The following is a 15,962-nucleotide window of genomic DNA, read 5'->3' on the forward strand; positions in this document are numbered from 1 at the left end:
TCTATAGTGAGTGTCTTGTAGACAACATGTGATTGGATCCTTTTGTTTAATCCATTCTGCTAATCTCTGTCTTTTGCTTAAATAATTTAATCCATTCCCTTTAACATAAATACTGATAAGGAAGGACTTCTGTCATTTTGCTGTTTTTCTATATGCCTTATAACTTTTTTTCTTGCAATGGACTAGGAAATTATAACTTTTTTGTCTCTCATTTCCTGCATTATTGCCTTCTTAAGTATTTAGTTGATTTTTTGAAACATTTAGATTTCTTTCTCATTTCCTCATTACCCCCTACAGATACCAAGATCCATGGTTCTCAAGTCCCTTATATAAAGTAGTATGGTATTTGAATAGTACCTAGGTACATGCTGTTGTATACTTTAAATCATCTCTAGATTACTTACAATACCTTATACAATATAAATGCCATAGATATAGTTGTTATACCATATCATTTTTAGGGAATAATAATAAGGAAAAAAAGTCTGTACATGTTCAGTGCAGACACAACCATCCATTTGTTTAAAAAATGTTTTGATCCGGAACCCACAGACACAGAGGACCAACTATATTCTATAGCTGTTTTCTTTGTGGTTAGTGATAGCTAGTACATTGAATATCTTAAAATTATAACACTTTAATTTCAACTTACAGCAGCTTGACTTCAGTAACATACCAAAATTCTGATCCTTCCAAGCTTCATCCTTATTTCTTTCTATTGTTGATGTCACAAAACTACATCTTTATATGTTGTGAGCCCTAAAACGTAAACTGATAAATCTTTTAAATACATTAGTTTCTTAAATTGTGTAGAAAACAAAATGTAGGTTTGCGAAGTTACAGTAATACTAGCTTTTAGACTAATCAGTGTTTTTTTTAAAATGTGTTAGTCACTGAAATCATGTTAAAAACAAAAAATAGGGGCCGGGGGTGGTGGCTCTTATGCCTGTAATCCTAGCACTTTGGGAGTCCGAGGTGGGTGGCTCAGAAATTTGAGACCAGCCTGGGCAACATGGCAAAACTCCATCTCTACTAAAATTACAAAACATTAGCTAGGTGTGGTGGCATGAGCTTGTAGTTTCTGCTGTTCAGGAGGCTGAGGCAGGAGAATCACTTGAACTAGGAGGCAGAGATTACAGTGAACTGGGATCGCACAATTGCCCTCCAGCCTGGGCGACAGAATGTGTCTCCCCGCTCTCCCTCCCAGAAAAAGAAAACCAACAAAAAATAGAGTTATAAAATGTTACAATATTGCTAGATTTTAGAATTTTCCATGTATTCACTGTCTTAGTCCATTTGAGCAGCTAAAACAAAATACCTGAGAGTAGGTAATTTCTAATGAACAGTAATTTTTTTCTTTTCTTTTCTTTTTTTTTTTTTTTTTTTTTTTGGAGACAGAGTCTCGCTGTGTCGCCCAGGCTGGAGTGCAGTGGCCGGATCTCAGCTCACTGCAAGCTCCGCCTCCCAGGTTTACGCCATTCTCCTGCCTCAGCCTCCCGAGTAGCCGGGACTACAGGTGCCCGCCACCTCGCCCGGCTAGTTTTTTGTATTTTTTTAGTAGAGACGGGGTTTCACCGTGTTAGCCAGGATGGTCTCGATCTCCTGACCTCGTGATCCACCCGTCTCGGCCTCCCAAAGTGCTGGGATTACAGGCTTGAGCCACCGCGCCCGGCCCTTTCTTTTTTTTTTAAAAGAGACAAGGTCTTGCTCCGTTTGTCACCCAGGCTCGGGTGTGGTGGTACAATCATAGTTCACTACAGCCTTGAACTCCTGGGCTCAATCAATCCTCCTGCCTCGGCCTCCCGAGTAGCTATGACTACAGGCATGCACTACCATGCCTGGCTAATGTTTAAATTTTTTGTAGAGACGCGACCTTGCTATATTGCCAAGGGTAGTCTTGAACTCCTAGCCTCAAGCAGTCCTCCTGCCTCAGCCTCTCAGTGTTGGGATTATAGGCTTGAGCCACTGTGCCCAGCCAGCCTGTCTCAGTTAATTCTGGAAGGCTGGAGGTCCAAGATCAAAGTGCCAGCAGATTCATTTGTCTTCTGTGGGCTACACTCTGCTTCCAATGTGGTGCCTTGAATGCTGCATCCTCTGGAGGACTGAAATGCAGTGTCCTTGTGGCAGAAGCTGGAAGGACAAAAAGGACCAAACTCCTTCCATCAAGTCATTTTATAATGGCATAAATCCATTTATGAGGGCAGAGCCCTTATGCCCTAACCACCTCACCAAAGTCCCCACCTCCCAACACTGTTGAATTGGGGATTAAGTTTCTACCACATTGATTTTTGGGGACACATTGAGACACAGCATTTACCTATATTGAGATCTTTGTTTCTTAACATGGGTTCAAGTTACTGTCTTGTGATAGTTACCATATATAGGATTCTTGGTTGGCGATGTTGTTCTTTTAGTACTTTGAATATATTGGTCCACTACCTTCTGGCCTCCAAAGTTTGTAATAAGAAATCTGGTGAAAATCTTATTGAGGATCCCAGGTATGTGATGACTTACTTATCTTTTGCTGCTTTCTTTTTGAATTTTTTAGAGACAGGGTCTCACTGTGTCAAGCAGGATGAACCGCAGTGGCACAATCATAGCTCACTGTAATCTCAAACTCCTGAGCTGAAGCAATCCACCCCAGCCTCCCAAGTGGCTAGGACTAGAGGCGCATACTTCCAAGCCTGGCTAATTTTTAAACTTTTTGGGGCCAGGTGTGGTGGCTCAAGCCTGTAATCCCAGCACTTTTGGAGGCCGAGGCAGGCAGTTCATGAGGTCAGGAGTTCGAGACCAGCCTGACCAACATGATGAAACCCTATCTCTACTAAAAAATACAAAAATTAGCCGGGTGTGGTGGTGCACGCCTGTAATCCTAGCTACTCAGAAGGCTGAAGGAGAATTGCTTGAACCCAGGAGGCAGATGTTGCAGTGAGCCAAGATCGCTCCACTGCACTCCAGCATGGATGACAGAGCGAGATTGCATCTCAAAAAAAAAAAACCAAAAAAACAGAAAAAGCTTTTTGTAGAGTTAAGTCTCGCTGTGTCACCCAGGCTGGAGTGCAGTGGCGCGATCTCAGCTCATTGCAACCTCCACCTCCAGGGTTCACGTCATTCTCCTGCCTCAGCCTCCCAAGTAGCTGGGATTACAGGCACCCGCCACCATGCCCGGCTAATTTTTTTTTTTTTTTTTGGTATTTTTAGCAGAGATGGGGTTTCACCCTGTTAGCCAGGATGGTCTCGATCTCCTGACCTCGTGATCTGCTCACCTCGGCCTCCCAAAGTGCTGGGATTACAGGCGTGAGCCACCGCGCCAGGCCGAATTAAACTTCTTGTAGAGGTGGGGTCTCCCTATGTTGCCTAGGCTGGTCTCAACCTCTTGGCCTCAAGTGATCGTCCCAACTTGGCCTCCCAAAATGCTGAGATTACAGGTGTGAGGCACCCTGCCCAGCCCTCTCTTGCTGCTTTCAAGATTCTTTGTCTTTTGAAAGTTTGATTATAATGTGTCTCATTGTGAGTCTCTTTGAGTTCATCTTGTAGTTTGTTGAGTTTCTTTGATGTTTATATTTGTGTATTTTATCAAATTTAAGGAGTTTTCAGTTATTATTTCTTCAAAGATTCTCTCTGCCCCTTTGTCTTTCTTTTCTTGTTTTGCTTGATGGTGCCCGTTAGGTCTCTCAGGCTTCGTCCTTTTCTTCAGTGTTTTTTTCTTTTTGTTCTTCAGATTTAGTCATTTCTGTTGTCCTGTCTTCACGTTTGCTGCTTCTTCTGCCTGCTCCAATCTGTCTTTGAATCTCTCAAGTGAATTTTTCATTTTGGTTTTTACAGTTCTCAGCTCCAGAGTATCTTTTTGGTCTTTTTAGGTTTTCTATTTCTCTATTACTTCAATTTTGTTCATACATTGTTTCCTTAATCTTCTCCCCATCTTCCTGTAGTTCTTAGAGCATCTTTAAAACTCCTGTTGTAAAGTCTTTGTGTAGTAGATCTTCCATCAAGTCTTTTTCAGGGACCATTTCTTATTTTTCTTTTTCCTTTGAATGGACCATACTTTTATGTTTCTTTGTATGCCTTGTGATTTGATTGTTTTTGTTGAAAACCAGGCATTTGAATCTAATAATGTTATAACTCTGTAAATCAGATTCTCCCCTTTCCCCCAGGGTTTGCTGCTTTTGTTACTGTTTTTGTTTTTTTGATTGTTGTAAGCTGTCGCTGTGCTTAGAATCAACCTGAGGTATAACTTTTCTCAAATCTTTTTTTTTTTTTTTTTAGACGGAGTTCCACTCTGTCACCCAGGCTGGAGTGCAGTGGTGCCATTTCGACTCACTGCAACCTCTGCCTCCCGGGTTCACGCCATTCTCCTGCCTCAGCCTCCCGAATAGCTGGGACTACAGGCACCCGCCACTACGCCTGGCTAATTTTTTTGTATTTTTAGTAGAGACGGGGTTTCACCGTGTTAGCCAGGATGGTCTCAATCTCCTGACCTCGTGATCCACCTGCCTCAGCCTCCCAAAGTGCTGGGATTACAGGCGTGAGCCACCATGCCCGGCCTCAAATCTTTATTGAAACCCATGCCTTTCCTTGGACGTGCATGGTCACTTTCTAATTTTTACTGTATACACAGTTGCTTTTCACTGTCCTAGTCTTTAATGTCTGGCTCCTGAAAGGGGGAAAAAAGAAAAATGAATGGGGGTGGGAAAACGGTGCTAGCTCTTTATTTTTATTTATTTATTTATTTATTTACTTTTTTTTTTTTTTTTTTTGAGGCGGAGTCTCGCTCTGTCTGTCGCCTAGGCTGGAGTGCAGCGGCCTGATCTCCGCTCACTGCAAGCTCCACTTCCCGGGTTCACACCATTCTCCTGCCTCAGCCTCCCGAGTAGCTGGGACTACAGGCGCCTGCCACCATGCCCAGCTAATTTTTTGTATTTTTTTTTTTTAGTAGAGACGGGGTTTCATCATATTACCCAGGATGGTCTCAATCTCCTGACCTCATGATCTGCCCGTCTCGGCCTCCCAAAGTGCTGGGATTACAGGCGTGAGCCACTGCGCAGGGCTGGTGCTAACTCTTTAAATCCCCTGGAATTCACTTCTGTGGAATGTGGGAGGGTCTTGCAGCCTTTGAGAAGGTCTGGCAGCCTCATCATTTGCGCCTCTGTGATCAGAAACAGCAATCAGCAGTGAGGAGCAGGGTGCTTTTTGCACACTCTGCTCCAGCAACCCGTGTACAAGCTACTCCAAGAACATGCACTGTGGCCTGCCACAAAGCTAGAAACGGGATGGTTAGCTGTTGCTATGCTAAGAGGCAAAATGGACAGTAAATTGCAGTGAATGCTTGTCAAAGCTCCAACCTCAAGCCTTCAGTAGACTCCAAAGTTCCAAAATACTGACGTCAGACAGAGTCTGCCCGTGCAGTTGTTGTGGAGGTAGGGAGACAGATTTCTGATGCTTCCTACTGTACCATTTTACCTGAATCCAGGAGTTATTTACATTACTTTAAAACACATAAATTGTATATTCCTGGTACATATGTTCTGAGGACAAAAGAATTGCAAAGAGTTCTTAACCTGTTTTTACTAATCATATTATTAGTAATAATTTTGTTACTGTTATTTTGAAATAGTTTTCATATTGAAGAATAGAGCAAAAGGGTAATTGACATTACCAACAGTTTTCAGAATAAGAGAAAAGGGGCTGGGCACAGCAGCTCACACTTGTAATCCCAGCACTTCGGGAGGTCGAGCGGGTGGATCACCTGAAGTCAGGAGTTTGAGACCAGCCTGGCCAACATGGTGAAACCCCATCTCTACTAAAAATACAAAAATTAGCCAGATGTGGTGGCAGGTGCCTGTAATCCCAGCTACTCAGGAGGTTGAGGCAGGAGAATCGCTTGAACCCAGGAGAAGGAGGTTGCAGTGAGCTGAGATGGTGGCATTGCACTCTAGCCTGGGCAATAAGAGCAAAGCTCCATCTCAAAACAAAACAAAACAAAACAAAACAGAGAGAGAGATAGAGAAAAGAGATTCAAAGTTGAAAAACTTTTTTTTTGAGACAGAGTCTCGCTCTGTCGCCCAGGCTGGAGTGCAGTGGCCCGATCTCAGCTCACTGCAAGCTCCGCCTCCCGGGTTTACGCCATTCTCCTGCCTCAGCCTCACAAGTAGCTGGGACTACAGGCGTCCGCCACCTCGCCCAGCTAGTTTTTTGTATTTTTTAGTAGAGACGGGGTTTCACTGGGTTAGCCAGGATGGTCTCGATCTCCTGACCTCGTGATCCGCCCGTCTCGGCTTCCCAAAGTGCTGGGATTACAGGCTTGAGCCACCGCGCCCGGCCTCAAAGTTGAAAAACTTAAGGGAAAATCCTATATTCCTAAATTTGAGTTTGAAGCATAAGCAGGGACTCATGAATCGCCCCTTCTTTAAAAAACAAAAAGTAGGGGTCAGGTGCAGTGGCTCGTGCCTGTAATCCCAGCACTTTGGGAGGCCGAGGTGGGCAGATCACCTGAGGTCGGGAGTTTGAGACCAGCCTGACCAATGTGGAGAAACCCCATCTCTACTAAAAATACAAAATTAGCCAGGCTTGGTGGCACATGCCTGTAATCCCAGCTACGCAGGAGTCTGAGGCAGGAGAATCACTTGAACCTGGGAGGTAGAGGTTGCAGTGAGCCAAGATTGCGCCATTGCACTCCAACCTGGGCAATAAGAGCGAAACTCTGTCTCAAAAAAAAAAAAAAAAAAAAAAGTATTGATTAGCTCTGCCCACTGAAAAGGCCTAGAAACAATGACCAAGCCAGTTAGCCATGAGTGTCCAGATTCTATACCTAAATGCCACTTCCCACTAAAGTAAACCAGGACTCCTGGCACAAAAATAGCTGATTCCAGGTTCTGAATAAAAAATGTACAAACTGAACATGAAACATCTTGTCTTCCCAGAAAGGAAGGAAGGCGTCAAGGACTAAGCAGAGACTGCTGGAAGGATGTGGGGGCCAATTTGAAGGAGCTCTTGCTAACCAAAAAATGGACAATTTTAGCATCAATGTGAATAATAACTGCGGTGAATTGGATTACATCAATTATGTTAGAAGCATGAATGCATAATGACACCAAAGAACAACAAAATTTTTTTTTTTTGAGGTAGTATCTGGGTCTGTTGCCCAGGCTGGTGTACAATGGTACAATCTTGGCTCATTTGTTATTTAGGACATGGAATCAACTATTTTAGTGCAAGGAGTCCTGGTTTACTTTAGGAACCTCCACCTCCCAGGCTCAACTCATCCTCCCACCTCAGCTTCCAGAGTAGCTGTGACTACAGGTGCTCACAACCACATCCAGCTAATTTTTGTATTTTTTGTAGAGATGGGATTTCACTATGTTGCCCAGGCTCATCTTGAACTCCTAAGCTCAAGCAATCCTCTTGCCTCTTCTTCCCAAAGTGCTAGGAATACAGGCATGAGCCACCGTGCCTGGCCAACAAAATTTTAAAAAAATAAAACATTTTTGAGGTTTCCTTGGAGAATGTGAGGGATCCAACTCATGTGAAAGGTGGCAAGTGGCCGGGCGCAGTGGCTCAAGCCTGTAATCCCAGCACTTTGGGAGGCCGAGACGGGCGGATCACGAGGTCAGGAGATCGAGACCATCCTGGCTAACCCAGTGAAACCCCGTCTCTACTAAAAAATACAAAAAACTAGCCGGGCGCAGTGGCGGGCGCCTGTGGTCCCAACTACTCGGGAGGCTGAGGCAGGAGAATGGCGTGAACCCGGGAGGCGGAGCTTGCAGTGAGCTGAGATCCGGCCACTGCACTCCAGCCTGGGCGGCAGAGCGAGACTCCGTCTCAAAAAAAAAAAAAAAAAGAAAGGTGGCAAGTTAGAGAATGGAATCAAAGCATCCATTGCTTTTACTATACAAACTCTATCTTAACGTGGCCCAATAGTTTACAAAGGAAATTTCTTTTTATAGAAGAATTCCAGCTAACAAATGTAGTAGGAATATAAGAATTAGATTAATGCTTGTAACCCTTTATTTACTAAAATCTTTCAGTGGATAATGGAGATCTTTATAATGCATAAGTATGGATGACACTTGGGCCCACTGATTAACCTCAATATCCAAAAAGAGACAGCCAGGCACTTTGTGTTTTATGGGGTCTTGTAATAGAAAGTACATAACACCATTTGCCACAAAGTCACCTTATCTGATGTAGACCTAACTTCCATTTTATAGGAAACGCAGGGACAAAGGAACATGTTAAATGACCCCAAAGAAATCCACAACAAAATCTTGATTGTGAAAAGTTGTACTGACCCTGTGCAGTGACTCATGCCTATAATCCCAACACTTTGGGAGGCCAAGGCAGGAGTATTGCTTGAAACCAGGTGTTCAAGGCTGCAGTGAGAAACTACTCACCCGATTTTTTCAACAAATAAAATGCCAAGGGGAAGGAAAAAATAAAGAGGAAGTGAAACCTATAGATTAAACACATACAAGACATTAAAAAAAAAAAAAAGGTGATGTGTGCCTTTGTTGGATTCTGATTTCAATGTGGAAACCTTAAAAAAATTCACGAGACAAGTGGGAAATTTGGGTACTAACTAGATAGTTCATGATATTAAAAATTATTAAATAAGGCTGGGTACGGTGGCTCATGCCTGTAATCCCAGCACTTTGGGAGGCTGCAGGTGGATCATTTGAGGTCAGGATTCGAGACCAGTCTGGTCAACATGGTGAAACCCTGTCTCTACTAAAAATACGAAAAAATTAGCTGGGCATGGTGGCGCACTCCTGTAATCCCAGCTACTAGGGAGGCTGAGGCAGGAGAATTGCTTGAACCTGGGAAGCGGAGGTTCCAGTGAGCCAAGATCACACCACTGCACTCTAGCCTGGGTGACAGAGTGAGACTCTGTCTCAAAAATAAATAAATAAATAAATGCCAATACTCTCTCATCTTAATAATTTTTATTTATTTATTTGAGATAGAGTCGCATTCTGTCACCCAGGCTGGAGTGCACTGGTGCGATCTCGCTCATTGCAACCTCAGTCTCCTGAGTAGCTGGGATTACAGGCACGCACCGCCACACCCAGCTAAATTTTGTGTTTTTAGTAGAGGCAGGGTTTCACCATGTTGACCATGCTGGTCTTGAATTCCTGACTTCAGGTGATCCACCTGCCTCAGCCTCCCCAAATGCTGGGATTATAGTCATGAGCTGCCATTTACAGTCAGTATTGGAATTTTTAAAAATTATCTGGTTTTATAGAAGTAGACAGTAGAATATTTACAGATGAAATGAAATGATATCTAAGATTTGCTTCAGAATAACCCACAAGTGGGTCAGGGGAACAAACTTGGCCGTGTGTTGATGTCAGTTGATGGGGACATGGAATAGTGTTTTTACTTTTGAATGTGTTTGAGATTTTCCAAAATAAAAGTCTATTTAGAGAAGCCAATGCGGCCAGGCGTGGTGGCTCAGGCCTGTAATCCCAGCACTTTGGGAAGCGGGGGCAGGCCGATCATTTAAGGTCAAGAGTTCGAAACCAACCTGGCCACCATGGTGAAACCCTGTCTCTACTAAAAATTTAAAAATTAACCGGGCATGGTGGTGAGCACCTGTAATCCCAGCAACCCAGGACACTGAGTCAGGAGAATTGCTTGAGCCTGGGAGGCAGAGGTTGCAGTGTGTGGATCACACCACTGCACTCTGGCCTGGGCAACAGAGCAAGACTCCGTCTCAAAAAAAAAAAAGCAAATGCAAAGGCCTTTGGGATTTTTCTGGAGTGATATTTCTCATATTTAATTAAAATAATTTGAGTGCTTTGGTAAAGTTCTGGAGGGATGGTAGGACATGATAAAATTATCTGGAAAAGTGGAAGACATAGTTGTTGCTGGCATTGACACTCCTGGCGACAATAGCAGTTCATCGCTAGTACTCGTGAGAATAACCTTCAGTCTGAATTCTCCTAGAAGAGGAAAAGTGCCTCCTTACTTCCCACACTTAGTGCTATAGCAGGTCTGTAACCTGTACTTGGGAACACCTTTGCAGTTGCAGAGGTGGATATCAGAAGGCTGCCACTCCTGAATCCTGTCACGTGAGGTGGCATCTGCTCCTCCACGGTGTACTTCTAAGTATTCCTGGGGAATCAGCTGAATTTTGAATGGGACTGGAAGAATTGCTTCCAAAAACAAATACTGCATACTTACCTGTGTCCCATTCTCAGATATTGATATTTTATGGGAGGGATCTATAAGAAGCAGGTTGAAGCAGATCTAAAGCATTCCTTGTGGATAGGTATTTCACCTGCTTAATTTTTCAAGATTTCAGAGGGGAAGGAGACAACATCGTTGCCTTCCTGCATCGCCTTGCTGTCAGCACGGACATTTATTTACTAGCAGAGATTTTGCGATTCTTCTTCCTCCCTGTCAAAACTGGACACTTGAAACTATTAGAATACCACAGTAGTAGTACTAGGCCTAAGTACACAGAGAAGAAACACGAAGTCCTTACTGTCTATGTATTTGTATAATGCCGATTTATTTTTTGGTCACTGCATATTAAAAACTAATTTAGATAAAATATCTCACGTTTTTTCTTTCAGGTCCGATGTCTAAAAGACTATGGAGAATTTGAAGTTGATGATGGCACTTCAGTCCTATTAAAAAAAAATAGCCAGGTATTTCTTATCTTCAGATACTTTACTTTAAATCTTATGACTGCTGAATGGTGGAAAAGTTGGAATAGCAAAATAAATATCAACTTGTGATGATCGTTTATATCTTAGGCATTATCTTTAGTATAATACACCCTGTTCTGTACTTTTTCTGAATATTAAGACTGGAAGCAAATGTTGCACATATTAAGAAGTGATTAATTCATTTAGTAAGATATTGCTTATATTTAAAGTTCCTAAGCAGTTTTTTTACCTTACACTTTGCCTTATAAATCCTAGTTCTTTAGCAAACCAATAGTGATACAGATTTTTCTATTTTCAAAAAAAGAATTTTCAAGTATTTGGTATGTAAACATAACAATTTTAATAGAGGAAGATTAAAATTGTAAAGTTGTAACTTAAGCTAAATTTGTCCTTATAAGGAATCTCTCTATATCTATCTATCTGTCTATCTATCTATCTATCTATCTATCTATCTATCTATCTATCTATCTATCTATCTATCTATCTATCTATTTTTAAAGCAAATAGAGATGGGATCTTGCTGTGTTGACCATGCTAGTCTCGAACTCCTGGGCTCAAGCAATCCACCCACCTTGCCATCCTAATGTGCTAGGATTACAGGTGTGAACCACCATGCCCAAAGTAATCTCAGTATATTAATTATTTGCCTAGAAATCTTCAAATTCACATTAGATGAATTCACATTAGCTAAATTATTACTTTTATTTATTTATTTTTGAGACAGAGTCTCGCTCTGTTGCCCAGGCTGGAGTGCAGTGGCACAATCTCCACTCACTGCAAGCTCCGCCTTCTGGGTTCACGCCATTCTTCTGCCTCAGCCTCCCAAGTAGCTGGGACTACAGGAGCCCACCACCACTCCCGGCTAATTTTTTTTTTTTTTTGTATTTTTGGTAGAGATGGGGTTTCACTGTGTTAGCCAGGATGGTCTTGATCTCCTGACCTTGTGATCTGCCTGCCTCTGCCTCCCAAAGTGCTGGGATTACAGCCGTGAACCACCGTGCCTGGTCTATTATTATTTTTTTGAGGCAGGGTCTGGCTGTGTTCCCCAGGCTGGAGTGCAGTGGCGCAATCTCTGCTCATTGCAACCTCTGCCTCCTGGGCTCAAGTGATCCCCCGCCCTCAGCCTCCCAAGTAGCTGGACCACAGGTGCGCACTACCATACCCGTTTAATTTTTGTATTTTTTATAAAGACGGAGTTTCACCAGTTGGCCAGGCTGGTCTTGCTACTGAGCTCAAGCAATCCACCCACCTCAGCCTCCCAAAGTGCTGGGATTACAGGTGTAAGCCACTTTGCCTGACCACTAAATTTTTTATCCTATCCCAATTTTCTGAAGTTGTGAGGAGGAAAAATGACCTAATAAAAGCTGTTCTTTTTCTTTCCTTGCCTGCCATCTTGGGGTCAGCCATTTAGGATCTGATGACCCTAAGGATTTGGTGTTCACTTTGTTCATGGCAGGGAGCAAAAGAATGTTTCAGGTCATGTGGTTCTTGAGCTTATTTTCCTAACAGGGTGAGTTGATCTGTTATTTTACTAATACCCTTGGAGCTTTAAAACTGTTTTACTAATAGTTGACTAAAATTATTTTACTAATACCGTTGGAGCTTCTAAAACAAAGGTTGAATATTTTTTAAAAAGATTTTGAGGGTTCCCTAAAGTCTTTGGTTGTTAAGGCAACAATTTCTGTCCCAGTATTCTCTTAGGACACTAATGAATTGAAAGCAGATAATGAATTAATGCTCTGATAAGCAGCTATATTTCTGGAGGGCCCAGGAGGAAGCTCTGGTTCACAAGAACAAGAAAAAAGCCATACTCATAAAGCAAGATATGCGAAATGTCCCTTCATCCCAAATGCTGTCCTGTGGTTGAATTTTTTTTTTTTTTTTTTTTTGAGACAAAGTCTTGCTCTTGTACCCCAGGCTAGAGTACAATGGTGCGATCTTGGCTCACTGCAACCTCTGCCTCCTGGGTTCAAGCGGTTCTCCTGCCTCAGCCTCTCAAGTAGCTGGGATTACAGGCGCCTGCCACCATATTTTTGGCTAATTTTTGTAGTTTTTTAGTAGAGGTGGGATTTCACCATGTTGGCCAGGCTGGTTTCAAATTCCTGACCTCAGGTGATCCGCCCACCTCGGCCTCCCAAAGTGCTGGGATTACAGGTGTGAGCCACCGCACCTGGCCTGGTGGTTGAATTTTTTAAGTCTGTTTCTCAGCTGTGACCCTACCCTCAATTATAAAAATGGAGGCATTAAAAAGAAACAATATCAGCCACAGTTGATGGTTGGTATTAGGGGCTTCTAATGTTCAACCACATCTGAATTTTCTGTAGAATCTGGTGTAGATCATTCATATACTCTAAAGAATTAGTAGGAAACATTTTATATGTGTATATATGTGTGTGTGTGTGTGTGTGTGTGTGTATATATATATATGCTTTTTTTTGAGGTGGAGTTTCCCTCTGTCACCCAGGCTAGAGTGCAGTGGCACGATCTTGGCTCCCTGCAACCTCTGCCTCCTGGGTTCAAGCGATTCTCCTGCCTCAGCCTCCTGAGTAGCTGGGATTACAGGCGCATGTCACCATGCCTGGCTAATTTTTGTATTTTTTTTTTTTTTTTTAGTGGAGGTGGGGTTTCATCATGTTGTTCAGGCTGGTCTCGAACTCCTGACCTCGTGATCCACCTGCCTCGGCCTCCCAAAGTGCTGGGATTACAAGCACGAGCCACCATGCCTGGCTGGGAAACATTTTCTAATATACATTCTTTTATATTTGTCACTATGGCAAGCACTGTTTATTTTTATCCAGAAATCAATACTCTCCATCTGTTTTAATACCAGCATTAGTATGGATATTAAATGAACAACTCAGTTATTTTGTTTTTGTTGTGTTTTTTTACATTTTTCTTGGCTCATGTATCTTCAAGATTGGTTTAGAAGAATTTGGTCATGGATCTCTTGTAAGGCCTTTGAGTTTGTGAGGCAGGACCTTCACGTGCACATGGCTACTGAGGTTACATTTTGCTTCCTTGAGGTCTTCCTTTGCGATTTTTTTGACCCCCTGTGGATCGGAAAGCCTTCCTGCCTTCCTTCCTCAGCTTCCCTCCTCCAGGGCAGTCAGTGTTTTCTATAAGTCCTTGTGTTTGAGAGGGAAGGGGACATCTTTCCACCTGCCCCTGGTTCCCTTAGAGCAAGAGCGACGTCCTCTTAGGAAGACACGGGACAAGCAATTCACATCTTCCCACTTACCATGTGAATAGCACCTGCACTGTGGGTCATGAATACTTTTCAACCTTGAGAAATAGAGGAGGAAAGTTGTCACTTGTTATTAGAAGAATGTTCAGACTCTGAAATCCTAGAGCAGGTTTTATGGAGAAATGAGCCTTTCATGGGTCTTCCTGATAGGCTGTTGGGCCAGTGATAATCCAAATCACACCTATCTGGATTTCTCTGTGCATAATTTAAAAAATACAAACACTAAGGACAATACCTACTAGATTCAGAAGTCTTAGTTGAATTGAACTTAAGCAAACTGAATTCATTTGTGAAAGTCAGAATTCTGTACAACTCTAAATAGCATCAATTTCAGTGTGATTAAAACAGCAAATACAGTTAAATTTAACTTTTTTTTTTTTTTGAGATGCAGTTTTGCTCTTGTTGCCCAGGCTGGAGTGCAATGGCACGATCTCGGCTCACTGCGGCCTCCACCTCCCAGGTTCAAGCGATTCTCCTGCCTCAGCCTCCTGTGTAGCTGGGATTACAGGCATGCACCACCATGCCTGGCTAATTTTGTTTTTGTTTTTTTTTTTGTTTTTTTTTTGAGACAGTCTCGCTCTGTCACCCAGGCTGGAGTGTAGTGGCGTGGTCTCAGCTCACTGCAAGCTCCACCTCCCAGGTTCATGCCATTCTCCTGCCTCAGCCTCCTGAGTATCTGGGATTACAGGCGCCTGCCACTGTGCCTGGCTAATTTTTTGCATTTTTAGTTGAGAGTGGATTTCACCATATCAGCCAGGATGGTCTCGATCTCCTGACCTCGTGATCCACCCGCCTCGGCCTCTCAAAGTTCTGGGATTACAGGTGTGAGCCACTGCACCCGGCCCAATTTTATATTTTTTAGTAGAGACACGGTTTCTCCATGTTGGTCAGGCTGGTCTCGAACCCCCGACCTCAGGTGATCCGCCCGCCTTGGCGTCCCAAAGTGCTGGGATTACAGGTGTCAGCCACTGCGCCCAACCCCTTAAGTTTAACTTTTAACTACTTACTTGTTGGAGTTTGAAAACTAATCAGTGCTACTTTTTAATGATACGAGAAATAATTTCAAATTCTTTCCCAATCATTTATTTTACTCTTTCTGCATCCCTTCTTGTCCCCTCAGCACTTTTTACCTCGTTGGAAGTGTGAGCAGCTGATCAGACAAGGAGTACTGGAGCACATCCTGTCGTGACCATGCACTGAGGCACTCCCACCCAGGCTTCACCCAACTCATGGATGCCTCTGTACTCACTCTCTCCACCCTCCCTTCACCTCCCTCTTTGATTTTACAAGCTGTAGACATTGTTGAAGGTAACTAAGAATACTTGGCTAAGAAGTATAATTTGCTATTAAAGACTTTCTTCTTTTTTTAATGTTGTACACTATTCTTTCTACTCCTTTTTGGTGTTGGTTTTGTTTTGTTTTGTAGAAACAGTGTCTCACTATGTTGCCCAAGCTGGTCTCAAACTGCTGGCCTCAAGCAGTCCTCCCACCTTGGCCTCTCAAAGTGTTGAGATCACAGGTGTGAGCCACTGCACCTGGCCCCTACTCCTTTTTCTAATAAGCTGAATCTAGAATCACAGCATTCCTACACAGTTTTGTTACAGTGTGTTTTTTAAATGAAAGTAAACATGGTTACATTTGAATCTCTTAAAAAATCAGTCACTTGGCTGGATAGGAAGAAGGTAGATCCTGTGTGTCTTGTTTTCTGGTCATGTGTATTGTACAAGCTAGAGAGCTGAATTTCTGAGATACACATTTTCAAATCACATGAGCAAGTGAAGATGATGGTCTGTAGAAATTTCCGGTATATGTAATGTTTAATGACATACTAATTTATCACCTGGATATTTGGAAAGGAAGGACATACATGGATTTTGCACATTTCCACCATGGTGGCTGGTGTGGCTTGTGGCTGTGGGATGGTCACCAGTATCACCACTTTGGAGAGGGACAGTGAAATTGGGGCTAGAGAAAGAACTTTGTACAGTTTTCCCTGAGATTCAGATTGACTGAAAAATCACATAAAGAGTTGATTGGCTTTCAATGGT

General features: G+C 42.9%; 1 protein-coding gene across 2 annotated transcripts in view; it reads left to right on the plus strand.

Annotated features, from left to right (window-relative positions):
• Positions 1 to 15,962, plus strand: part of GINS1 (GINS complex subunit 1) — a 42,538-nt gene extending 26,576 nt beyond the window's left edge. The window contains exons 5-6 of one of the 2 annotated variants that reach the window (XM_025400152.1): positions 10,575 to 10,649; positions 15,035 to 15,260. In XM_025400152.1, the coding sequence (XP_025255937.1) occupies positions 10,575 to 10,649; positions 15,035 to 15,103 (144 nt within the window). In that variant the 3' untranslated portion in view covers positions 15,104 to 15,260. Of the gene's footprint in view, positions 1 to 10,574; positions 10,650 to 15,034 lie in introns of both variants that reach the window. The other variant, XM_025400151.1, reaches the window with a different exon arrangement.

Source organism: Theropithecus gelada, chromosome 10 (assembly GCF_003255815.1).
Source record: "Theropithecus gelada isolate Dixy chromosome 10, Tgel_1.0, whole genome shotgun sequence".
NCBI lineage: Eukaryota > Metazoa > Chordata > Mammalia > Primates > Cercopithecidae > Theropithecus > Theropithecus gelada.